The sequence below is a fragment of the Alternaria arborescens genome (assembly GCF_004154835.1).
Source record: "Alternaria arborescens strain FERA 675 chromosome Unknown contig_25, whole genome shotgun sequence".
In the NCBI taxonomy this organism is placed as follows: domain Eukaryota; kingdom Fungi; phylum Ascomycota; class Dothideomycetes; order Pleosporales; family Pleosporaceae; genus Alternaria; species Alternaria arborescens.
In genome coordinates this window covers 369,780-395,079 of record NW_021167880.1, presented here as the reverse complement: position 1 = coordinate 395,079, position 25,300 = coordinate 369,780, and the positions used below count along the sequence as shown (strand labels likewise).

The window sequence follows — 25,300 nt, the reverse complement described above, 5'->3', positions numbered from 1 at the left end:
GAATAACTATAGTGCCATAGCCTCATAGTGCCCGTAGATTGAGTCGTGAATGAGATTTCGACTACTGATAACGTGCACACATGAAACTTGGTTGTGCATAACTTCATTTTGGATATTTGGTAAATTGTTGATAATCTTTTGTACAAATGCAACTCGATACGAGCAGCCTAGCGATCTGACGCTACCCAAGCAAATTCAACGTCTCTTACAAGTATCTCCCCTCGTGTCACCGAAATCTTATCAGAAGGAATACAACGCCGGAAATTTCACAGTGTAAACAAAACAAGCAAAGGAAAAGTGCAAAGTGTTTTACCTATGAAATGGCATGGACTGCGCGGGTCTATCCAGGTTTGAAGCATACCCTTCAGAAGGGCATCTGCCTCGATATGGCATAGCATCAGGTCATTTCGCATCGATGTGGTTCATGGCGCAGCTGATCAGACATTATTTTGGAGCGCAATATTCGCACATAGCGAAAGGCTCAAGCAATTGGGGATAAGCACACCTCATCTGGGCGTCACCGTCAGTATATCAATGAGTTCGAGAATCGGAGAAGTGCGTACCAAGATACTATTGCACTCCTAGAAGCGGGTTCGGTGACTAGGCTTCGAAGGCGCAACAGGAGCTGCAGCGACGTCTTCGATCTGCTTTGCACTGTAACGAAAACATAATGTTAGCAAGCACAACAATGTGACAAGAAGTGTGGTGTATTACGTTTTGCTAGTGGTCGTGTAGTGCAGAAAAATGGTAAATACTAAAAGTTCAAGAAGGGGGTATGATGAACACTAGAATGCTGTCATGAGACGACTCGCAACTCGCGTCGCAGCCTTGTGCTGAGGAGACCTAATGCACAACTATTTGCGCTGACGTTTGTTTGCTGCGTTGTGAGGCTGGCTTTTCCGTTTCTTCTGGGGAGGGATTTGGGAGGAGTCGCTCTTAGCAGATGATACATACCCGTTGACATCCTTATCCAGCTGCATGTACTCCTCGGCTGCGCCCTTGCCTCCACGATCCAGAAGATAAGCCATGTAGTAGTGCGAGAGTTCTTTGGAGACGTCTGATGAGAAGCGTCCTTTAGTGCGCATGAGCTCGTGAACTGCCTTTATCCGAGTATGAGCCTCTTCCTGATCGGGCGATGGTTGAGCGACTTCAAACTCAAGGTACTTGACCCAGAACTCGCGCGAGTCTGGGAATCGTTCGTGCTTGTCCTTGAACACTTGGCGGGCCTCGTCGACACTGCCCTTGCATTGCCAGAGTATACGGGCCTGCTCGGCAGACAATATGCCACCGATGTGGTTGTTTGCACGGCCAATGTGCTCCTCCAAAAGACGGACCGCAGCGTCGTTGCCTTCGTGGCGCCGCTCTACACCCGCCAGAGCAATGAGGGTCTCGGTGTGCTCGGGGGCCTCGTCCAGCATGGACAAGTAGATATCGCGAGCGACAGAGATACGACCAAGCTTTTCTTCGAAGCGAGCCCAGTTCAGGCGTATTGCAGGGGCCGAGATAGGTACAAATATGCAACTGGCTCGCATATAGATGATCCTCGCATTCTCCTCTTTGCCCTGCGAGAACATCCAGCGGGCATATCGTAGCCAGAACTCGTCGTAGAGCGCGCAAGCAACAAGACAGCGCTCGTACAGGAAGGAGGTGCGCTCGAAGTCGCCTTGCTTCTCCTCGTACTCCAGATACTTTCGCCAGTTTTCGAGCTCCGCATCTTCAAGCTCTGTGACATGGAAGTAAGCCCTCTTGATGGTTTGTTCAAAGGTCCAACGGTTCGTCACGTCCTGCTGCGTCTTTGTGTATTCGGCGTAGTAGTACTCGTGAATCTTGGTACGCAGTTGTCGCTCCACCTCAAGCACTGGCTTCTCAGGCTGTCCCTGGTTCTCCAGCTCAACAGCGTTCTTCATCGTCTCAAGAGTATCGGGATCGACCAACTCATCGACTGGTCGGTTGTTAAGCAGGACGGAGAACTTTTCGTAGTATCGGGCGAACTGATAGATGGGAAGATGTAGCACGCGGCTGTAGATCTTGGAGACATTGGTTGGCTCTCCGATGCGCTCTTCGAACTCGATATACTTGTCCCAGAATGGGTGGCTCTGGAAGTCGAGACCAACAAAGTGGGCACCGCGCTCGAACAAACTGCGAGGTCAGTATTTCGAAAGCAAGCAACGGGGAGGGATAGGAGGGGGGTGATGTTGCAAAGTAACCTATCATGCCAACGAGGGGGAAGGCAAGGCCATCGACTTGAGGCTCGTAGCGTACCATATCGCTCTTTCGTGGGGCATAGTACAATGGGGCAATGAGGAGGTGCATCAGACGGTATGCAGCGAGATTGTGTCATATCTGAAAACGCAGCGCCAAAATGCGCACGACTTCCCGCTGGCTACGGCGAGATTGAGCCTCGGAATCGGGGAGGGGGGATGGGGAGGAAAGGCAAGACTTACTCTCGGATAATGTCGTTGTCGTGCGATGTGTCCATCTTGAAGGTACAGTAGTTGGCCCACAGGTCTACTGAGGGTGTGATGCACGAGACGCCACGCTCGTAGACCATCTCAGCAGTCTCGGTGCCGCCGATAGAGAACTCGAGATCAGCATACTTTTTCCAGTATCCGAAGAACAGTGGGAACTTGGTCAGAAAGCAGTCGTATACGTTGCGCACGAGTTCGATGGCGGACGGGCTGGAATTGCGGGTGACGCCACCCTCGAGGTCAGAGGCACGAGTGACGAGCGCCTCCCATCTCTCGAAGTCATCTTCGTTCTCTACCTGTACGTGGGTCAGCACGAGTTTCGCGATCATGTGGCATAGTACGTACGACTGCGCTGAGGAGCTTGTTGATCTCACCCGCAGCTTCTTCTCCAGTGTAATGGATCTGGGCAATGCTGCCGCGTCCGGTGGTCAACATTCTGTCGCGCGTCGACTTTGTGGTAGCGGTACGTGTCTCGTGGTCGAAGGAGTGTGGGGTGCGACGGAGGAGGATGGATGGATGGATGGGTGTAGGTGTTGAGAGCTTTGCGACTCGTACCGTGGAAGTTGCGCCCGAGTTCGCGTCGGGAACTTTCGTCAGCGATGCACTCTAGCGCTTTCCAAGGTCGGTAAGGCTGGCCTAGCACGTGCAACCATCTCTTTAGTCTGCAACCAACACGTGCAATCACATCTGCAAGTTACTCGAGAGCAAGAGCAAAAAAGAATCGTTTTGTGAAGGCGTCTCGTGAGATGTGTGAGATTGCTGCTAGTGCTTCAACGGCGGCTGAGCACACTCTTGACCAAATATTGATCAGACTGCTTTCATGCCACATCAATGCAATTGTGATAACGTAGATCTCGCTCTTGTTGATTCCAACTACGATAAAAACTCGCAGGGGCAAAAAATCCACCAAGGTATCACTTTCATAGTAGGGCTACATGGTCCCTTTGACTAACACAGCGCATCCATACCACACTCTGACGCAAAAGCGAACCCATGTACGACGGTATCAAACAGCACTCTCCTCTTTCAAGAAAGGGGCTGTCTCATTTACCGCAAATGAAAACGGACTTTTCCCCACCTCAGGACTTCTCGGACTTATAGGTAGGGCGAAGAGCCCATCGTCCTTGTCGTCCTCGTCTGCAGGTCCAGATGAGCCTCGCGATTGAAAGACAGGCGCAGGGCTGGATAGAGCGTTCAAAGAGCCCATCATACCAGCGCCTTGCTGTTCTGTAATGAAGTGCGGAGGGGCTTGTGCAGCGACCTTGCGAGGCGGCGCGGCTGGTTGAGACTGTGGTTGCTGTGGAGGTTTCGCAGCAAGTGCCGATGGATTTGCTCCTTTGAACACGGAAAATGAACTAATAGCGATATCCGATGACTCGGGCGATAGAGGATTTGAGAAGCCTGGCGCGCTGCTGGTGGGTGTGAGGTCTTTGTCGCTCGTACCTAGTCGCAGACCAGCCAGCTTGTCCATCAGCCGCCCTCCGCCTGGTGATCGTGGACTAGCTGGGCCCTTCATTGGGGCCAACGTGGCCTCTCCCAGCGAGATGCTGAGACCAGCTGGTTTGGCATTTACACCAAAAGTCGATTCGATCCATTCCTTTTCTTGCACCACCATGAGCAGACCAACGCCTTCGACATTGTTCCGCGATTCGGCTTCGATTTCTTTCTGCAGCACCTGCAGCCTCTTCTTGGCCCAAATAGTGTGCAGGACGCCCTTCTTACCCGCTGCACGCGCGGATGCTCCTAATTCAGGAGGGAACAAAGCAGGCAGAGGATTTGTATGCCAGACCACAGGCGATATACTAGCGTCTTGTGGTCGTAGCGTGAGTGTAACGCTTGTAGGTACTGCGACACCCGGGGGCAGCAGGAAATACATGCGGTTCACGTCGCTGGCAGGCTGGTCGTTGGCGGGCAGAACACGCGTGCTGCCGTCCCACGATATGTGCCAGTCTCCCCGCACTCCCCGCGTTGTGTCGTCGTCCTCCCACTCCACCATCAGGATCTTGGTGCCGGTTGTGGCATTGCCATGGCCCGCCTCGTATTCGTAGCGGGCAAGCGCATTAGTGCTCGAGATGCTCGGCGACTCGACCTCATCCTTAGCTGGCTGCCGCGTGGTGGTGTCGACTGAGGTGAAGGGAACCGTGGCTGGAGACGCCATTGGGAAGGTGGAGTTCGGACGTCGAGAGCGCGATGCAGGCGGGACGGTACGTCTATACAAATGGGTGGGGGCGGAATACGAGTCTAGGTCTTAATAACGGCGACGGCAAAATGATAGTCATGTACGGGCCCGTATTCGACGGCGTGAGACGCGATGCAGTCGACACAAAGGCTAGATGCACCCACCGCTACCTTGTTCCGACTTGGATGGCGATCTGGAAACGTCGTGCTGGTCGTCTGTTGCTGTACGCGTCGACTTGCAGCTTCGCAGTCCGCCCCATGTTCCTCGCTAAAATTAGAAAGGCATCTCTTCAGCAACGGGCACGAGCGACTGTCGCGCCACACCTACAGTAGACATGCGAATTGCCCTCTCCAACTGTGGCAGCCAATCATCTTCACATATGCACAATTGAGGCGTTGCAACAGTGAGCGATACGCTTGTTTCATCTCCATTCCTTCCCCTCCATCTATGGGCGCTCGCACTGGAACCCCATCCAACTCTACTGTACATGTAGGCGCCTGGGTGCTGCGCTAGCTTCCCTTGCACTTTCTGTGCCCCTTTCCACCTCCGACCTACCAGGGCAAGTAGACCCCGAGTTCTACCGTGATATCGTCAGCCGTAAAGTCCCTTCCAACGCCATCCAATCCATGCTACTCCGCCCTATGAATGCTACCTTGCTCTCGTTGAGCCAATGGTATCCGAATTACAAAAGTGGGTATCGTGGTGAAGAAAATATATGCAAAGAAATAAGCAAAATGCTTTTCAGGTCATCGCAAGAAGAGGCATGGCGAGCATCATCAGACACTGAGAGAATGTAGTTTGCGAAGAGAGACAACAGACCAGGATGCATACCAGCAGAAGATCCAGGCTTTTTAGATGAGCAAAAAGTCCCAGTTCTTCTGTCGCATCATGTCCCGCCAGTGAACACTCTGTGTGTTGCCCTTCGCAAGGTTGTCGTCGTTGACACGCCACACCTCTTCAAGGAGGTTTTTGACTCTTCCGTAAGAGCCAAAGTTTGCAGCTTCTCCCAAGAGGGCGGAGCGCTCCGCAAACATGCTGCGGAAGCCTGATTGCTGCACTGAGATTGAGCCAGCTACCAAAAGTGGCCATACTAGAGACCGGTCGAATCCGTCAGGACCGGCAGGAATATACTCCATAGCCTTACAAAGAGCGCTAACCAGGTTGACGAACGTGGGAGATGTGCGGTCAAAGTCCGGCACCAGGCTGCACAAGTAGATGCGAGCGGCTAAACGGTAGACTGCCGTCATGTTGCGGCGAAGCTGCCTTGGAAGAATTTCGCCGGTAGACGTGTAGGCGCTGTTGAGTGATCCCTGAGGGGGCTCAGTCAAACTGATTTGCTCACCAAGGAGCTTGATGTGCGCGCAGAGCTGCACGACATCCATGTTCTCGTTCTTTAGCGCCTCGAGACAAGCGATCTCCGAAATCAGATACATGATACGGTCTTCACAGCCCATGAGTTCGGCAAGGCCAGAAGATGCGTCGGCGATGAGCTTCTCGCGGTAAGTGTCAGCGAAAGAGGGTGTCCTGCCCAACATAGTAGCACCGAGAATGTCGATCCAAGAAGCTAGTGTCATGTTGAATGGAGGCTGAGCATGTGCTTGTCCGTTCATCGCAATCATCTGTGCAGGCAGCTCGAGCCTGTGAACAAGGTTTTGGACCGCTTCGAAATGGCCATGCCATGGAATATCCATTAGGCCGTCGTTGAAGCGGCCAACTGAACACTGGAAAAAGATCATACCAAGCGCGGCCTCGAGAGTATGGCCATGTTGGCTATCACTGTAGAGCGCCGCAGTAAGCTGCTGGACTGTTTCACCGCGATGTCTTTGGATGTCCTGGTCGATTTGCTCTCCTGCAAGGTTCTGGGTGGTCTTCATATGTAACGCGGATATGCTCATGCAGCAGTGCAGGTATGCCTTGTTAGACTCAAGTGCGGGTATGATGACATCGCGTTGTGCCGCTCCGGGCTGGTTTGTCTCGAGGACCGGGAAGGCTGTAGGCATGATGTTCTCAAGAAAATGGCTAAGAAGGTGGCGATCGCAGTCCTCGACCTGAATGGACGGTTGGTGAGATGGGCTGAAGGTACCGCAGGTGTTGTAATCGAAGATGGGGAATTCGAGGGGCTCCTCAATGTAGGATTCGCGGCGCTCGAAGTAGTCTTTCTGTATCCAGTCATCAGATGGGTAGATGTTACCAGCAGCTGGTGGGGTTTGGTAGTGACTGTAGGATGATAGTGTGGAATCGCGACGGGTTGGAATGTCGTTGATGAACATTTGGCTCTCGGTCTTGATGTCAATGTCGTAGGGCACGTAGTGTCCTGGATGGGCGAAAGCTGGGGCGAACATTGGGGGAGGCATTGTCGAGTTATAAAAGTCAGGTGTAACAGTAGGGTTGAAGTTGTAATCCAGCGAGTTTTGTGAGTCCACAGAGGGTGCCCGGGTGCAGCTGACGCCGTCCGAGAATGTGTCGGCGGTTTGCATTGAATGACAAAGGCTTGGTGGTGTGTTGGTGCCCATCGCGCCGCTCTGTGCTGTCTTCTCGTTGAGTTTGGTGCGCTTGATGATGTTTTTGATGACTTCTTTTTGCGTCCGCCTTTGTTCATTGTTACTCCACCACATTGGCCTCTTGTATTCGCACTTGAGACCAAGGTGTCTGCAAGCACGGCAAGACGGTTTTCCTTCATCACACTTCTTCCGTCGCAGGCGACATGTGAAGCACCCTGCAAAGCTTCCGTTAGTCGATTGTCCATGCGCGGGATCCCTGCATCCACATCTGAAGGGTGGTCCTTACCTGATCGTGAACGACGGTGCATTTTTGCGGCTTGTTGTTGTTGTTGTTGTTTTGCTGCGTTAGCAGCATTTGTGGTCCCTACCATGGTTGAGGACTGTTTGGTAGCGGATGGGGGAGCGGACGAGGAGGACATGGACGCTTGATGTACCCAGAGCTGTGGTATATGAGGAAAGCCAGTAAACAATGCGGCAATAACGACTAACGCGCGACGGGACGATTCGTAAGGGACAGGATGGCAGGGCTCGACCGGGCTGCTCGTAATTAAAGATGGGTATTCAAAGCCTGACCAGCGGGCTTGATGTGAAGGAAGGAGCGGAACCAAATTATGCGGTCTACCTGTTGCGTGGAGATATATTAGTGAGAGACAAGTACCTTATATCTACCACGAACGGCACATTTGTTCACAAATATTGCTGAATCTATTCTTGGAGACCCTGCTATCTGGCCAGGTGGTCGTCCAACGGGAGGGAGATGCGAACGCCATGCAGCATGTCGACACGGCATATTGATTGGACGACTAGTCTCTGGCGTGCAGCCTGATGTCGACATTTGGGGTCATTCTGTGCTCCTTGCTATTTTGGGGCACTCTTACCCGCCGCGCTAAAGCCAACTGCAGTACTTAGCGCGTATCTCTCCACGGCTATCGATCGGCTTACTGGTCCCCGCAACGACTTTAGTAAGTTAAATGACCCATTTAGTACTGGAAGCATATTACCATGTCGACTTGAGAGTTTTCGCTGACTGGGGCCATGTGCCTTGATCCCCCTCTTGACCCAACCTCCTTGCGGGGCACTATCGAGCTGTATCCAGGAAGGGCCTAGGAAACACATGCAGCGGCTGCGATAAGTGGCCGGCCCGGACGTTGCTGGTGGCCTTGTGCAGATGTGCAGATCCGGACTGCAGTGTGCCAAGTCTGTATGTAGATGATAGCATAGCATCTGCAAGTCTCGTATACGTGGTGTGTCGGTACCTGCCCTCGTGTCGACCCCAAGGAATGTACAGTGACTCGTGGTACGGCGAGATGCGGCTGTTGTTGGAATCTATTCGCTTTTGCCACATTGAGCCAGAACGTTCGGGCACTGAGGACAGAGTCACGCAGACTCGAGGCGGCCCAATTCGCGTCCACACTGTCGTGATCATTTCCACAGCGGGACTTGACCAGCTAGTAGCTAGGCGAACGAAAACGTAGACCGCATTGTCGACCAAACACGGCAGGTCGGTTGATGGTGTTTTCCCGAGCTATGCGGGAGGGGGCAGGTTGAGTGGGTGAGCCTTCGAGTAACGCGGCGAGTTGGCATAGCACGACAGGCTGTGGCATCCAGTCAGCGTGCACTCCCACGCGAATCAAGTCGCTTGTGCATGTCGATGGGGTTGGAATTTGCATGACAAGCTTTTTCTAGCGAACTCGTGTGTCCAATGACAGCATTCATCGTCCTAGCTTACACTGCGGGGCAAGCCACCGGCTCGGAGAGCTCGGAGGGTGACAGGGAAGGACCGGTGCTAAACATAGGCCCTTAATTATCCTTTCAACGTTCAGTAAATGCCCATAATTAGTGAGCGTACATCATGCCTGCAAGACGTGTGAAGCGAGGCCCTTTCGGGATGTGATACCGCTTGCTAAGCACGCGATTGGTTACCGACAATTACAATCAATACTTGGTAGTCCACGAATGGCCCTCGAGTAACTAGGTACCTCCTCGGACGGCTGGGCTTCACAGGATGGCTCACCTGACAATGCGGATTCATGCTCATGGCCATGTTCCCGCTACAAGCCGCTATTCTTCCCCGGTATTTGGAAATGATGCTGCCTTGTATGCATCCTGTTGGACGCTCAAGGTGATGGATGAAGCGAGATAGATTGAGACGCCAAATCTGGCTAATGAACACGACTCAACAGCCTCTGCGCTCGCTTCCTGGTCATTACTTTGGGACCGCAGTGAATAGTAAACTAGACAAATCTTCAGCGCCATAAGCAGAACTTTCAGAGCCAGAAGCTCGCCAGAGCAGTGTGACTCCTCGTAATGCATGCAAATGTGGACCGGTTGCCGTTCTGCTGGAAATCCACGAACTATGCAGCGTGTAGCATAAGAGACGGAAATTCTGTTCTGCTTGGCGCGGTTTATTCAAGTTGCTGGGGACCAAGCTTGCACAAGTTGCGGTCTGGTAGTCCGGTCGTGGGAAGCCGTCTTTGCACGCTGATTCGCCTTGGACAACCACGCTTCAACGAGACCATTGTGATGATGGGACACACAATAGGCAAAAGACGCGGCTGGCCGCAGGACCTTACAGTCACGGGCTCGTGGTGTAGGAGCTTTCTGAGCGACCGTTGGTCGGCATGTTGATGAGGGTCCCATGGCGAGCCGTCACGAGAAAGAGCCGTCGGTGGGCTAGATGGTAGTATGCAACGGTCGGAGCAGCGGTCTGCCATGGCATCGCAACGGTAGCAGATAGCCGGTGGGACGCTTGCTGTGGGATGAGTCAAGCTTGTGCCCGCTATCGGGGTTTGTGCCAGCCCGTCAGGTCGCACGACAACGCAAAAAACATCGAGGTAGGTCCGGCGAGCATGAAAGGTTCGGATCCGCGATTACAGCGATGACGACAAGGTCCAGCGTGCGCGAGTCGTCGGTGGCTTGCAGGGCTGCACGCAGCCGTCGAGCACGGAACGCATCCGCATGTGATATGTTTGTGCCAATATCGCTTGCTGCATATCGCTGATGAGGCTGTCGGCTAGCGACCTCAACCAGCCACAGCCTTGGAACGCTCCGAACCGAAGCTTCACCGACACAGCACAGCAAGGTCGACAAGTCACCAAAGGTCATTTCCAATGTCACTTGACCGTGGCCACGGTGGCGGTAGTGACGCGACTGGATGAAAGAAATCCCGAGGTACGTACTTTGGGGCTGCGCAGGAACAACGAAGCGACCAACAGCAAGCGTGCACGGCATGGCCAACTCAGATCTTCGTCGCATCTGCCCTCGACAAGCGGCGACACGATCCGCTGCCGTCGACCCTGATCATGAGTGGACCCGCGACGACCCTGGCCTTTTCATGCGTCTGGCCTGCGCTGCGAGATATTAATGGCATTTAAGTGTCCTCATCGAGCAGAATTAGCCTGCAAGCCAATCTGCACTCCAGCGAATGGCGGCCGTCTCCTGCCCTCTCAACGCTCGAGTCTAAGCGCCAGCCTAAACCTCGACCAGCATGCGGGCGGGAAAGGCCCGGATTCACATTGGCCGAAGAGCGGTGTCTCTCCAGGACTCGAATGCCTCAGTGGCCGGCTTAAGCAGGCATGCGCTGTCTCGTGCAGCAGCTCCAATGTGATATTGTCGAACCACACACCCCCACCGTCAACGGCGCCCAAGCAACCTCTACAAAAGACTCTCAAGCGCTCTCCACCCGAAGGGTCCCTTTCTCCGTTTTCGATCGTTGTGCTGTTACCGTGTGTATGCCATGCTCGCGACATTCGCTCGGAATAGTTGTTAGCAGTCTTCCGAACAACCATATTCCCTACTACAGAGCGTGTACACTGCAAACTCGTGATCATGGTAAGCTACATTCACTTCCCGCTCTATGCGCGATTCTAACATGTCCATCAGCAGGCCATGACACCCATCACCCCGCTGGAGCCGGGCGTGGAAATGTTCGAACGAGGAAAGGCGCAGTCGTTCTTTTCTAGTGCTCTAACGATCCGGTCATCGCTGGAACGTCCACTTTCGCATATTAGTGTCGCATATACAGATATCGAAGATGATTCTAGCGAATTTGAGGAATTCAGTGGCTCGTCTGTATGTTTTCCTTGCTCTGACTGCATACGCGACACTGACCCCACAAAGAGCGACAACAGGCGAAGTCAAACAACGATATCGACATTCGAGGAAGTACAGACTCCTGGGGAAGAGGTACGGCCGCAGTTCGCCTATTGGCCGGAGCGAAAGTCAGTAGAAGGTCCTAAAGGGCCACACCTCTTCCGTGCTTCAGTATCATCCAACGACTTTCTATACGACGACGCCCAAGTAATGCAAATGTCGCCTTTACTGCCAAAAGAAACTCCACTCCGTCATCCGACCTCGTTCCGAGAGGCGACTCCCGAAACCATCGTCCCTCAGAGGGAGTACAACAACATCGCTCTGGCAGTTGCCCACTTGGACAATGCCGAAGTGCGTGCCTGGACTTCCAAGGATGTGGCCACCTGGATGTATCAAAATGGGTTTGAAGACGATGTAATTGACAAGTTCATCCAGCACGATATCTCAGGTGCTGTTTTGCTAGATTTGCAATTCGACGATCTGAAGGAATTGGAAATTCAGTCCTTCGGCAAGAGGCATCAATTGTGGAACCAAATCGACTCGCTGCGCACCGCGGATGGCCTGATGTCGCCAACTGCTCCAGCAGCCATCCCAACTCCATTCGAGGACATCGAACGGCCGTGCACAGAGGCAAGGAACAGGTCCAAGAGCAAGGGCCGAAAGGCTAGTCGGCGCGACAAGTCGCGAGGGCGTCACTTAACAGACGATGTTATTACTCCTGCACATTCCGTCTCGATCGTAGCAATCGAACAACTACTACCTAAGCCGCACGTATGCGCAAAGGGTGAACGATGCGCCAAATGGAGGAAACAACAAAGGCAGCTTGCCCGACTTCAACAGGAACACGGCTTTCCTATTTCGCCCGAGAAGGGTGGTCATATCTTCATTGCTGGCGACCCAGGCAACCCCCACACAGCATCTCACGTAGTGGAGAACGTCCACCGCCCGAATTCAGAAGCTACTCCTTCCGTTGTGGTACCGTCCGTGGTAGCATCGTCCGATGTGTTGGGGCCTGGCCAGCTACCTGACTTTACTCTTCAGGACCTACAAAAGTTCGAGCAACGCGACCCGCAAGACAACGTACGACAGTTTCTTACCCTACAGGGTCAGCAGCAGCCCTTCGTCAGCGCTACTCCAATTGAGGCTCCCCCAACTCCACCTACAGAATCATACCCACCCCGGCCCTTCTTGGTGATACCACAGCAACAGCACTACCCGCAGGTTTCAGCCTTTTCTGCATCTACGTCGGCGCATACCACAAAGTCATTCGATCCTTTTAGCCAGACACCTTCAACTCCAGCTCTGCATCCCCCAGAGTTTATGCCGGCTCCTCACTCGAACCTCAAGAGCCTCCCCAAATTGACGATCCCCCCGGCACGTTCAATGTCTGCCCAGCCTGCTGGTAATCCACGCAGTGGAATCCCAACACACCAGTACCTCGCACCCGACACCGCTTTCTCGCCATGTAGGACGGCGTCACCGGGCGGGGTCTACCGGTTCGGTACGCCGTTCTCTGAGATGGACGTCCCTGTGACTGCTGTGCAATACGAGCCACTTAGTCGTGACACAAGCCAGTCCGTGCCTCCGAACATGCAATACCAACCCCAAATTCAAAGGGTTGGATCGCGTCATGACCGGCGACGCCCTTCGTTGCCCATGCCCGTTCTTGCTGAAGATCGCGTATTCAGCCCAACAGCCCACTCGGACGACGACACCCTGCGGGGGACCATCTTTGACGATTCCATCAGTACTAGTGATAGCGCTAGCTCGTCGCCACTCAAAGCCACTAAGCCGTTCGATAGCGAAGCTGGCGACACTATTGCGCCTTTGCCCAAGGGAGGCTTCGTGTACAAGGGTGTGAATCACCACGGCTGGATGAAGAAGCGACGTACCAAGCTTCTGCGTCACGAATGGCAAGACCACCACTTCCGCCTTCAGGGCACGATGCTAGCTATGCATCCCAACGAGCTGCCGTCTTCCTCCGCGTTGCAGACCATTGATGTGGATGATTATGCCGTAGCATGCTCATCACTCGCTTCCAACAAACTTTCCGCCAAATTCAAGGCTCTGAAACTTTCTTCCGGTCACCACAAGGAGAAGTCTTCCGCTTCCACTCCCGCATTCGAGTTTCAGCTTGTACCTGCTGCACCTGGAAAGGGCGACGTCAAGAAGGTTATGCCGAATGGCAAGGTGCAGCACTTTGCCGTAACCACCAAAGACCAGAGGATCGACTGGATGCGCGAGCTCATGTTGGCAAAGGCCTTGAAAGCTAAGAGCGATGGCTACGAAGTCAATGTCAACGGGGCCAACATGTGATCGCTGCACCAGCGTGCACCTCATCTCTTCCTTATTGTTTCCAGGTATCTTTTTTTGTCTAGCAAGCGAGCGTGTTTTCTGTCCGTTGTTGATTTTGCGCAATCTCCTCTTCCTTAGTCCGATCATGACCCGCTATTATACCCTTTCCGTTGACGCTTTTTGCTATACGCCGCATGTTACTGTTCATTGTGTCTTCTCCCAATCTCTTGGAGACAGCGTATATTTGTTTTCATTACTACATACATCTAAAGACTTGGAACGCTGAGCGGGGCCGCAAGGCATGGAACGTTATTGGCTACTTATGGCTTGAACTTGGTAATGTTTGGGGGTTTGGATCAGTTATTTGCTCGAGCGTGGAAGTCCTACAACGATCACTCATTGGCTAGGGTGGTATTATGCTGTTATGCTATTGGTCAAAAGCTGTCGTTACGTTGAGATTGAGCGGGATGGGTGTATGAGTGGGGCGGAATGGTGGACGAAAATATGGTACTATCAATGAATACGATGAACGTCATACAATATACCCCTTCCATGTCCACCGTCTTGGCATGTCCACGTACAGCTACCAGTCCACCGTCGCTCTTCGAAACATCTGTGCTTTTCGCGCCGTTCAAAACACTCGGTTTCCGATATGACACTTGGGGGCCGGCCGGCGGTGTGTGTTGTACACTCCCGGCCGACACAGCCCCATCACGAAACCACGTCGCCCCTAAACACGTCAATCATATATGTTGTCAACATACACACAAAATACTGTTAATTATGCTCTATTATTCTGCTTGCTTATTTCGAGTCATTTCGTTACAAACACACGCCTTAATGCCTAAAGCACATGTCTCGCATCATGCGTTCGCATGATTTTCTGCATGAACGGCTATCACCTGCTTTTCAAACGACGCCTCATATGTGATATGCTAAGCGAGAACCGCGATAGTGGTAACTAAGACTATTCGTTCAGAACGTGTCTTGTGAAATGCATTGGATGGTTTTTTCTACCAAAGGGGCGGTTTGGGTTGTGAACATGACAAACGTTCAATATTGCGATATTCAATGAGTGACAAATTGTTACTGGAGGCATGTAGGATTCGTGATACAATAGCTTGGACACTTGTCAGTCTCTCGAACTTTAGTGTATAGTTATGTGGCTTTATGTAGATACTTCATTCTGGAATTATGGTAAGCAAATATACGCTACATCAACGTATTGGAAAATGGAAGAAACAATCAATGATCACATCCGAAGTCGTAGACCAACCCAAGCTATTATTTAGAATGCGCTGTAAATCTGAGATAATATCACTCTCGAGTCACCTATCAGCAAATTGAATGTCTATTTCGTGTCGCACAGTCTCCGATTCGCATTCTAGCCTAAACGTTTGATAGTACAAATCCTGTATCCTCCACCATCATCGCGCAGTTTCATTCCTGTGGCCCAACATTCTGGTAAAGTTACCTCTCTTTTGAGAGATATGGGCGAACACGAACATGTGAATGAACTAGGTTACTTGTATAGGGCCACTTCTTCCAACAAGATGACGCACGTTGCGAAGCAAGGTCGCACTGACAGCTGTCAAGATTGCCTGTGAGTCGTGACATGAATGTGAAGTGACAGACGGATCATAATGATTGGTTATAGACGTGGAGACTGATATCGCAATAATAGTACCGTTTATTGGCTATTTCTGAGAGGAGCACGAATGATTTCAAGCCGGAGATGAAGCGGCAAATGGATAACAGCGGGACTTGAACACACCAGCAATATTTTTTTTTAGGTTAGTATGTGAGATTGACCTGAAGAATGCTCCCTTGTGAGTCGATGATGAGAGAACCATCACCAGCGGTGCTCTCAAGGGCATGCGAAGTATGTATCAAAGTAGTAAGTTAGTATGGAAAAGACGCACCAAAGCAGGAAGAAATCATTTTGTCAGATACAAATATGATTAAATTAATAGAACCAGCGAGGTATTCAAGCAGGCCGATGTCGTTCGATCAGTTATTTATACGAGAAATTAGAAAATAGACCAGCTGTCCTCCTACTGTGGTACATATCATTTGATACAGGGAATGTAACCCAAGAGGCGAGAGACCGGTCACGCTCTGTGTATGTTTCAGTACTGGAGCATGCCTGTGATAGAGACAACATAATGTAGAGCCTTCGAGATGACTGTACAAGGCTCGTCGCATAGTAGTTGATGACCAAATTGCAAGTATAAAAATTGCGTATATATGACTTGCGAATGATCAGGTGTGCGTCGAGTGTTCCGAAGTGAAATAATGAGATGTTCTCATCGGTGTAATGGAAATGGTCGTTGTTGTGATCCGTATAGACGGCAGGTAAGGTATCGATGGCGAGAGGTTTATTCCTCATCAGCCTCACGCTTACCACCAATAGGCAGGCCGTAAGGACGTTTTGGGGGTTTCCACGCAGCCACAGGAGCAGCTTCACGCTTATCACCAATAGGCAGGCCGTAAGGACGCTTCGGAACGCCAGCCTCGGCTTCAGCTTCGGGGGCAGCCTCACGCTTGCCGCCAATGGGTAGGCCGTAAGGACGTTTTGGAGGTTTCCACGCAGCCTCAGCCTTAGCTTCACGCTGGCCGATAGTGGCAGGGACAGCGGCGGCAGCAGGTAGTGGCAGAGCGGCACCGGAGACGGTGACAGCCAGGATGGCAGAGGCGATGATCGCGTTGATTCTCATAGTGTCGAATTATATGTCGGGTGATAATGAACGGTAGAGGTCGGGACAGATCGACTATTGACCAAGTGATTGATAGTGGTCCTTAAAGTTGTAGTCGGTGACGAAAGATACTGGTGCAGGAGTAGAGGAGTATTTAAGTACGATAGACATAGACACACAAAGGCATTAGTTGAAGGCATTCCACCTCGCTACTGATTCCGAATTGCATGAATAGACCACTCTATTGCTCAATAGGTTTGTGGGGTGAAGGTCAATGGGCATTCGTCCAATAGCGCAGTGGATACTCAGGTGAATGCGGGTTCCTCAAGGGATCACTCCGAACAGAGTAGGTCAAGGCCGTACCCATATCTTTCAGCGTAAACGAGCTCTTCCAGACCATAAAAGGCTCAATAGTTCACGGTTGACTTGCTCCTAGAAGGCTTTTAGCTTCCTGCGCCGGACGGCACAATGCCTAGAACACAAAGCACATACGTTTTCCTTGGAGACTCAACAAGGGATTGCTTTACTGTTGAAAGAGGGCGTCAGGGTGGAGGTCTGGTGTTGAGGTTACCTCTTTTGGGTCTGAATAGCTTCAATAGAAATTGGAGGCTCGGCGTGGATTGCGTGCGTTCGGCTTTGGAGTGATGGTGTGCCACCCGTTTGAGCTGAGCGAGTTATTGGACTGAGCGATATCGTTTGCAAGATAAGCTAAAGTCCCTCCCTAAGTGCTGGGACACCCCCCGTGCTGGGACAAATGAGGGGTACTTTGACTTTCAGCACTTCGCTTTCTTCGCAAACCCTAATAATCGCTGTAAGTTTGTGTCAGCGATATACTAGAGCTGTTTGTACGCTTATCCCAATACTCTCAACTAAAAATTACGTTGCTATTGCTGCCCTTCTTGCAAACGTTACAAACGACCTTTATTGTGTGCACAACAGCGTGGCCCTGCTATCGCACTACTTTCAACCTTTAGGGACCCGCTACACGTACAGAAGAAATGTTTCTAGCCCTAAGAAGCCCCTGTTAGCACAGGAAACCATAATCAGCCTCGCGCCTGCTGTGGTGCCTAAAACTATGCAGGGTCGTCAGGCGGATCGCTACTTCGGCTAGCGGTAAGGGACCCCGCGCGCCTCACGTAATCATCTTCGATGTAATTTACAAACTGTGGCTGACAGGCTTGTGGCTGTGCATAGCCTCGGCTTTTGTGTCGATGCTTGAGATATTCAAACTCCGGCGTTAAAACAGTGATTGAAGCAACTACTGACAGCGCTGCGCGAGACTAGATTTGCTTCTCTATCTCTATGATCATTATACAGCTAGTCTAACATTAATACATCCGCGCTACAGGCGCTCTCCATGGCCCTGCAACTTCGCTCGTCCTTGCGACTTGGGTAACTGGCTCTGGTACACACAACTCCTGCTCAGCGACCTTACGCTTACGACCGCGCTTTGCTTTGCCATTCCCCGCGATGGCTTTGTCTCTGGCCGCACGCGTTGCTCGCGCCTCCTCGAGATCCTCATAACTCATCACCTTCGCCTTTCCCTTGCCTAGCACAACCGATGGAGTCGCTCGGCGGACCTTAGCTTCGCTGTTGATCTTAGCCAAGAGCCGGTTGTGGTCCTGCAGGAGACCTTGTTTGGCGAAGGAGATTTGAGCCGCACTCGCCAGCTTCTGTACACGTCTCCGTAAGCGCTTTTCACTTAGTTCATCGAGCCTGGAAGCGTCCTGTTTGATCAGATCATGCAGCGACATCAGACCATCTGCATTCACCGGTGTTGCCGGTGTCACTGGTACTTCGTCTCCAGGGTTGGGTCGCATAATCTCACTAGCTGTAGAAACCGTAAGACCTACAGGCGGCTTTGGTGTGTCTCGTAGCACTCTCTGTGGGTTGAACGGAAACAAGCCACTTGCGGACCAAGCAGCCGTGATATTCCGCCTCGTGAACGCCTTTGTTCTTGCGGGGTCGTATAACGAGGTGAAGTCCTCTTTTCCGACCGTGTCTATGCCCCCTCGGTTCAGTCGTTCGACCTGGTCGCGATAGGCCGTTTTCAAGGGCGCAAACACTCCAACGTCGCACGGCTGCAGCTTATGGGAAGTGTGAGAGGGGAGGCGGCACAGCATGATGTTGTTACCAAAGCAAAACTCCAGGATCTCTAGTGTTTCGTGAGTTCCGAAGCCGTCGCAGATTAGCACTCGTGGTTTCCCACTAGCTAGCTGTTTAGTCTGAGGATCAAAAACACGCGTAAGCCACTCTAGGCAGACCTTAGAGTCGTTATATCCGTTGTCAGAGAATCCATAGTGCCATCCAGGCGTCGGATACGTAGTCCAGTTGCTTCGGTGGGTCGAGGCTGGCCAGATGATAAGAGGCAGCAGCGCTCTCCCGTCAGCGCTTATGCACTCGACCGCAGTCACCATCGTCCGCTTCATGCCAGCACCTCTGTAGTCACGTCTATCGTCCTTACCTGCCAGGACTTTGACCGAGCCAAGCTTGCTCAGCATGACGCCCGTCTCGTCCATATTGTACACGTTCTCCGGCAGTACCGCTGCGTCCTGCAGCACCTTGCCGATCACCTGAAACCATTCTACTACCTTATCGTATATGCTGTTCTCGTGGCGCTTCCAGTCTATCGACCTAACTCGTCTCGCTTTGAGTTCGGGATGGCGTTTCTCGAAGGCGCGCGCCCAGTTCTTGCCCGGAGGCTTGATCGGATTATTCGTTGTGGACCGCCGGCGGGCGATGCTGAAGGCTAGCGTAGGTATGTACTTGATCCGAACGGGTTGTCCAAGGCTAGACATTAGCAGCAAGAACGAAACAAGCGCTCTCTCTTCCTCTACAGTAAGGTATTGCTGGCGTTGGGCTTTCACTTCCTTTGACGTCCCTCCGTGCTTACGACGATGAAGGGTGGAGCGAGGAACATGGCTCTTCTCTGCAACAGCGCGGTATGTCCCAGGCTGGTCTGCGAAGAAGGCTGCCGCCAGTGCCTGACTGGCACGATCCATAATCGCGAATATGGTGATAACCTGGCAGAGAGGCAGTAACGAACAACCTCAACGTAACGAGAGTGAGCCTGCCGCTCTGATGACATGCAGCAGGGGAACGAACAAAGCCTGTTCTAAAAATAGCAAGCACACAACGCAGCCTCGAATGGTGCCATTATACTGTACCTAGCCTGATAAGTTGTAGATGTGCTCAAACAATCGCACCGCACTGCAAATGATCGCATAGTTTAACGTTCGTATAGTGTCCTGCTCACTTCTCAAGCGCACCCTCGAGATAGGCAAGCGGCTTCCGGCGAAACATACTTCCGAAGGCTTCCTGGCCCCGCGCCGCATGCAGCAGCGCTTAGCTGTGCCAGCCCTCTCAGCCTCGTGCACCTGACAATGGATCGCAGCACTACTCTCAGCCTGACAGCGGCGTGGCTGCTTCGTCAGCCCACCAAACCGCGAAGCGCCATCAATCAGTCTGCTTCATGTTCCTCGCAGACCTCGCATCATGGACGGCCTTTCGGGCGCAGCAAGCGTCATCGCAGTAATCGACATATCCGCCAAGATCGCCTCGCTCTGCTACCAGTACTCCGTGGCTGTCAAGGACGCGATAGATGATATCGAGCGTGTGCGGAGAACGGTCAGCGATATCACCCACGTCCTGGAGAAGATTAAGCAGCTCCTCGGCAGCCAGGACAAGACGCGGCTCTCTACCACCCAGGACCTGTTTAGCTCGCTCGAACAATGCCGAGAGGAGCTGAAGAGCGTAGGAGCAAAGCTAGATCCAGGAAAAACTCGCAAGACTATGAGTCGTTTTGGCCTCCGTGCGCTCAAATGGCCGTTTACAAGTAAGCAGGTGGACAAGATCGTTTTAAACTTGCAAGGATACGAGCAGACATTCAGCTTAGCACTGCAGGTCGACCAGACGTAAGCTTCGGTACCCAGATCTGTCGTACGCAGATCCAGCCTCTCACTGACCATGCAGAGTTGTTGTGTTCAACATAGACCAGAAGCTTGATCTGGCCAAACTGCCTGTCGCGATAGGCGCCTCCTTCAACTCCCACAACGAAGAGCACAACGCACGATGCCTACCGAACACCCGCACCGAGCTGCTAGACGAGATCACAAGATGGGCGAACAACAAGGATGGCAAGTCGATATTCTGGCTGAGCGGCATGGCGGGCACGGGAAAGTCTACGATAGCGCGGACGGTCGCTCAGTCGTTCGCCAGTCGAGGGCAGCTTGGAGCCAGCTTCTTCTTCAAGAAAGGCGAGGGCGAGCGCGGCAACGCCTCACGGTTCTTTACCACCATCGCCACCGATCTAGTTGCCTGCGAGCCAGGGATGCTGCCTGGTATTAGGAAGACGCTCGACGAGAACCCGACGATCTCACACAAGGCCCTGAAAGATCAGTTCGAGAAGCTGATCTTGCAGCCACTCTTGGGAATAAAGCAGGCTCGTTCGCAGGTCGTGGCGCGTGTTATCGTGATCGACGCGCTGGACGAGTGTGAGCGAGAAGCAGACATTCGAACGATCCTCCAGCTGCTCGCTCAGACAAAAGACGTTCGCCCGGTGCCGCTGCGGATTGTGGTGACTAGCCGGCCCGAGCTCCACATCCGCCTGGGCTTCAGAGAGATGCCGAACGGCACATACCAAGACCTCGTCCTCCATGAGGTACTAAGGAGCACAATTGAACATGACATCCGTCTGTTCCTGGAGCATGAGCTTGGTGTGATACGAAAAGAACGCATGCTAGCCTTGGGCTGGCCTGCGCAACAACAGATCATGGCCTTGGTTGAGCTAGCTGTGCCACTATTTATCTATGCTGCTACCGTATGTCGATATGTTGGCACAAAAGGAGGCGACCCTGAAGAGTACTTGAACAAGGTCTTGCAGTATCCGAAGGCGGCTTTTTCACAGCTCGACCGAACCTACCTTCCCGTCCTAGACCAATTGCTTGTTGAGCAGGAAGAAAGAGATAGAGAAGACTGGCTGCACGCCTTCCGTGGACTCGTAGGTAGCATAGTCATTTTAGCGAGCCCACTTCCTCTCGGCTCCCTTTCGCGCCTTCTTCAAGTTCCACAGAAGCAAGTCGAACGTCGGCTGGACGCCCTGCACTCCGTTCTCAGTGTTCCCAACAGTGAGGATATTCCGATCAGACTCCTGCACTTGTCTTTCCGCGAGTTCCTCGTCGACCCCCAAAAACAGGGAAAGAGCCTGTTCTGGGTGGATGAGAAAAGCACACACAAGAAGCTTGCATCTCGCTGTCTTGAGCTTATGTCTGGATTAACCGGCCTACACCAAGACATGTGCAGCCTTTCAGAGCCTGGGGTCCTAAGAAGCGAGATCGACGAAGGTACGATTGCTAGCAGTCTGCCACCTGACCTACAGTATGCGTGTCGTTACTGGGTGGATCATCTCAAGCAGGGTCAACAAAACATCGTAGACGGAGACATAACGCACCTCTTTCTGCAGCAGCACCTTCTGCATTGGCTCGAGGCTATGAGCCTCATGAGGGAATCGAGCAGATGCGTCGACTCACTCGACAGCCTGCAGGCACTTGCGAGCGTAAGATCTCTCTAAGATGTTTCTCTCTTATGTTGCTAACGTGCAACGCAGCCATCCGCAAAGTTATTTGCAGCCTTTCTTCACGACGCTAAGCGGTTCGTGCTGCGATTCCAATCTGTGCTTACAGATGCGCCGCTGCAGATCTATTACTCCACGCTCGTGTTTGCACCAAAGAACAGTCTTGTACGACAAACCTTTGCAGACCAAGTGCCAGAGAAGGCCAAGATGCTGTCTGAAACAGAAGCAGATTGGGACGCGTGTCGCAGCACGCTCGAGGGCCATTCCTCGGAAGTCACAGCGGTGGCCTTCTCGCCCGACGGGCAGCTGGTCGCCTCGGCATCCTACGACAACACAGTACGGCTGTGGGAGGCAGCGACAGGGACGCACCGCAGCACGCTCGAGGGCCATTCTGATGATGTCAGTGCGGTGGCCTTCTCGCCTGACGGGCAGCTGGTCGCCTCGGCATCTGGCGACAACACAGTACGGCTGTGGGAGGCAGCGACAGGGACGCATCGCAGCACGCTCGAGGGCCATTCCAAATTTGTCACGGCGGTGGCCTTCTCGCCAGACGGACAGCTAGTCGCCTCGGCATCTGGCGACAACACAGTACGGCTGTGGGAGGCAGCGACAGGGACGCACCGCAGCACGCTCGAGGGCCATTCTGATGATGTCAGTGCGGTGGCCTTCTCGCCTGACGGACAGCTAGTCACCTCGGCATCTGGCGACAACACAGTACGGCTGTGGGAGGTAGCGACAGGGACGCATCGCAGCACGCTCGAGGGCCATTCCTTTGATGTCAGTGCGGTGGCCTTCTCGCCAGACGGGCAGCTAGTCGCCTCGGCATCTTGGGACAACACAGTACGGCTGTGGGAGGCAGCGACAGGGACGCATCGCAGCACGCTCGAGGGCCATTCCGATGTTGTCAGTGCGGTGGCCTTCTCGCCAGACGGGCAGCTAGTCGCCTCGGCATCTTGGGACAACACAGTACGGCTGTGGGAGGCAGCGACAGGGACGCATCGCAGCACGCTCGAGGGCCATTCCGGGGGAGTCAGGGCGGTGGCCTTCTCGCCTGACGGACAGCTAGTCGCCTCGGCATCTTGGGACAACACAGTACGGCTGTGGGAGGCAGCGACAGGGACGCATCGCAGCACGCTCGAGGGCCATTCCTATGATGTCAGTGCGGTGGCCTTCTCGCCAGACGGGCAGCTAGTCGCCTCGGCATCTGGCGACAACACAGTACGGCTGTGGGAGGCAGCGACAGGGACGCATCGCAGCACGCTCGAGGGCCATTCCGGTGGAGTCAGGGCGGTGGCCTTCTCGCCTGACGGACAGCTAGTCGCCTCGGCATCTTGGGACAACACAGTACGGCTGTGGGAGGCAGCGACAGGGACGCATCGCAGCACGCTCGAGGGCCATTCTGATGATGTCAGTGCGGTGGCCTTCTCGCCTGACGGGCAGCTGGTCGCCTCGGCATCTGGCGACAACACAGTACGGCTGTGGGAGGCAGCGACAGGGACGCATCGCAGCACGCTCGAGGGCCATTCCAAATTTGTCACGGCGGTTGCCTTCTCGCCAGACGGGCAGCTAGTCGCCACGGCATCTGGCGACAACACAGTACGGCTGTGGGAGGCAGCGACAGGGACGCATCGCAGCACGCTCGAGGGCCATTCCAACTATGTCTACGCGGTAGCCTTCTCGCCCGACGGGCAGCTGGTCGCCTCGGCATCTGGCGACAACACAGTACGGCTGTGGGAGGCAGCGACAGGGACGTGTCGCAGCACGCTTGGAAGCCCTTCTAAGTACATAACTTATATTAAGTTCTCGTCAGATGGCCAGGTACTTCACACGGACCAAGGCGATATTCCTTTGCCTCAAACTACTGTTGTCACATCGCTCCCAAGGCCGCAGCCGCAGTCCTCCTACGCTGCAGTGCAGGATCAGTGGATATTGCGCAACCAGCAACGCGCCTTGTGGCTCCCGCCAGAGTATCGATCAAGCTCGACTGCAGTATGCGGGGACATAGCTTGTCTAGGGCTTGTATCTGGTCGTGTGGTTCTGCTTAGGATCTCCTAGCATTGTGCATTAATAGAATCGCTTTATTACAAGCACAGTGAAGGCTTTGCGGCGTAGTATAAACAGTTACTATATATTACAGGCCTTGTTAATAGCGATCTCGCCTAAGAACGATCTTCGCGCAAGAGTTTATCCGCTTAAATCATCCGCTAGAGCTAAGCCACAGCTGTGACAGCCGCTAGAAATAGATTACGCGAAGACGATTACATAAAATGTGCAGGGCCGCTTAGCGTAAGCCGAGGTACTAATCGCGACTGCGATCTTGCATAAACATAGGCGTTGCAGGCGCCACGAAGCTAAACATACCTTGCCACGCTATCGCTAGGTCTCTTAGGCATAGCCGCGATTTTCCAGGATCTTGTAGACTCTACAAGCGTTCGTGTAGCGCTGTAGTAAAGCATTGCTATTTTGCACAGAAGAAAGGTCTACTATAACTTACGCAAGGAGAGCAGTAACAGCGCTGTAATTTTTAGTTAGGTGTGTTAGAGTAGGTTAACAGATAGCTCTAGTATAGAGATATTATAATTTTCTTAAGATTTCTAACGTGCGCGCAGAAAGCGAAGTGGTAGAAGTCAAAGTACCCCTCATTTGTCCTAGCACGGCGGGTGTCCCAGCACATAGGGAGGGACTTTAGTAGAGGATTCAAGGCTGAGGTATTGGCGAATGTCCCAGTGGCTTGCATGAAGACGAGCCACCCATGGAGATATGGGCGAGCAGTATGACGCACATCAGTGCACATGGAGATTGATACTATCTGAGCAATAAAAATGAACAGATTCCGCGTGCATTGATGATTTTGACTCTTTCCGACTATGTGATCTGTAAGGTGGGATTATGTCCGCTTTGTGTTGTAGGACAACACCGCGAGCGATTATGCGAAAGGTCCAAACGAAACACTTCTTAGAATGAAAAAGTTAGCCTATGTGCTTCCTCCAGTCTTCGGCTTGGGGTAGAGTGAGGCGATGCTGCCGGAAAGGCGAAAGGGTTTCTGTTGCTCCCATGCATGCGTTTGCGAGCGCCAAACATGATGTGCATCTCCGGAACGAAGCTCATGCATACGTACTCCTTGCTGTATGCCGCGTGCTGACTTACCGGTTCGAGGTTCTCAGGTCGCAAATTGTGCTTGTTGGGCTGTGGATATGTTAGATCTGCTTGCAAGATGAGTCTCTGTTAGAGAATTGTCAACATTGGGTCGCCTGCATTATGAAGATTAGTGTATATAGACTGTTGGAGATCTATTCTATATCGACTGCCACATCTTGCGACGTCGATGTGAGGGTGATGGAATGGCACGATGTGGCGAGATCTTGCCCATGTACTTGGGCAGCTAGCTGATTAAGCTAGCGCCACACGTGGCTTCGCGCCAACTTTTGGCGCGGGGGATTGTCGCGAATTAACGTGAGACGCCCATGGAAGCATGTATTCTAGAATAGCCAATTCAA

General features: G+C 52.9%; 7 protein-coding genes across 7 annotated transcripts; 2 read left to right on the top strand and 5 right to left on the bottom strand.

The window, feature by feature from the left end:
- Positions 1–581: 581 nt before the first annotated feature.
- AA0111_g9237 (Pre-mRNA-processing factor 39) lies at positions 582–2,903 on the bottom strand (the record flags this gene model as incomplete). The annotated part of the gene is made up of 4 exons (XM_028655773.1): positions 582–654; positions 955–2,139; positions 2,445–2,764; positions 2,814–2,903. The coding sequence occupies 4 exons, from the start codon at positions 2,901–2,903 to the stop codon at positions 582–584; spliced, it is 1,668 nt and encodes a 555-aa protein (XP_028503220.1).
- A 571-nt stretch (positions 2,904–3,474) lies between these two features.
- Positions 3,475–4,626, bottom strand: AA0111_g9236 (hypothetical protein; the record flags this gene model as incomplete). The annotated part of the gene is made up of 1 exon (XM_028655772.1): positions 3,475–4,626. The coding sequence occupies one exon, from the start codon at positions 4,624–4,626 to the stop codon at positions 3,475–3,477; it is 1,152 nt and encodes a 383-aa protein (XP_028503219.1).
- An 872-nt stretch (positions 4,627–5,498) lies between these two features.
- Positions 5,499–7,567, bottom strand: AA0111_g9235 (Transcriptional regulatory protein; the record flags this gene model as incomplete). Its single annotated transcript, XM_028655771.1, has 2 exons — positions 5,499–7,363; positions 7,435–7,567. The coding sequence occupies 2 exons, from the start codon at positions 7,565–7,567 to the stop codon at positions 5,499–5,501; spliced, it is 1,998 nt and encodes a 665-aa protein (XP_028503301.1).
- A 3,409-nt stretch (positions 7,568–10,976) lies between these two features.
- On the top strand, positions 10,977–13,556 carry AA0111_g9234 (hypothetical protein; the record flags this gene model as incomplete). Its single annotated transcript, XM_028655770.1, has 3 exons — positions 10,977–10,979; positions 11,031–11,219; positions 11,268–13,556. The coding sequence occupies 3 exons, from the start codon at positions 10,977–10,979 to the stop codon at positions 13,554–13,556; spliced, it is 2,481 nt and encodes an 826-aa protein (XP_028503221.1).
- A 2,357-nt stretch (positions 13,557–15,913) lies between these two features.
- Positions 15,914–16,252, bottom strand: AA0111_g9233 (hypothetical protein; the record flags this gene model as incomplete). Its single annotated transcript, XM_028655769.1, has 1 exon — positions 15,914–16,252. The coding sequence occupies one exon, from the start codon at positions 16,250–16,252 to the stop codon at positions 15,914–15,916; it is 339 nt and encodes a 112-aa protein (XP_028503223.1).
- Positions 16,253–17,559: 1,307 nt separating this feature from the next.
- AA0111_g9232 (hypothetical protein) lies at positions 17,560–19,233 on the bottom strand (the record flags this gene model as incomplete). Its single annotated transcript, XM_028655768.1, has 1 exon — positions 17,560–19,233. The coding sequence occupies one exon, from the start codon at positions 19,231–19,233 to the stop codon at positions 17,560–17,562; it is 1,674 nt and encodes a 557-aa protein (XP_028503222.1).
- Positions 19,234–19,726: 493 nt separating this feature from the next.
- AA0111_g9231 (Vegetative incompatibility protein) lies at positions 19,727–23,858 on the top strand (the record flags this gene model as incomplete). The annotated part of the gene is made up of 3 exons (XM_028655767.1): positions 19,727–20,145; positions 20,204–21,785; positions 21,837–23,858. The coding sequence occupies 3 exons, from the start codon at positions 19,727–19,729 to the stop codon at positions 23,856–23,858; spliced, it is 4,023 nt and encodes a 1,340-aa protein (XP_028503225.1).
- Positions 23,859–25,300: the final 1,442 nt, after the last annotated feature.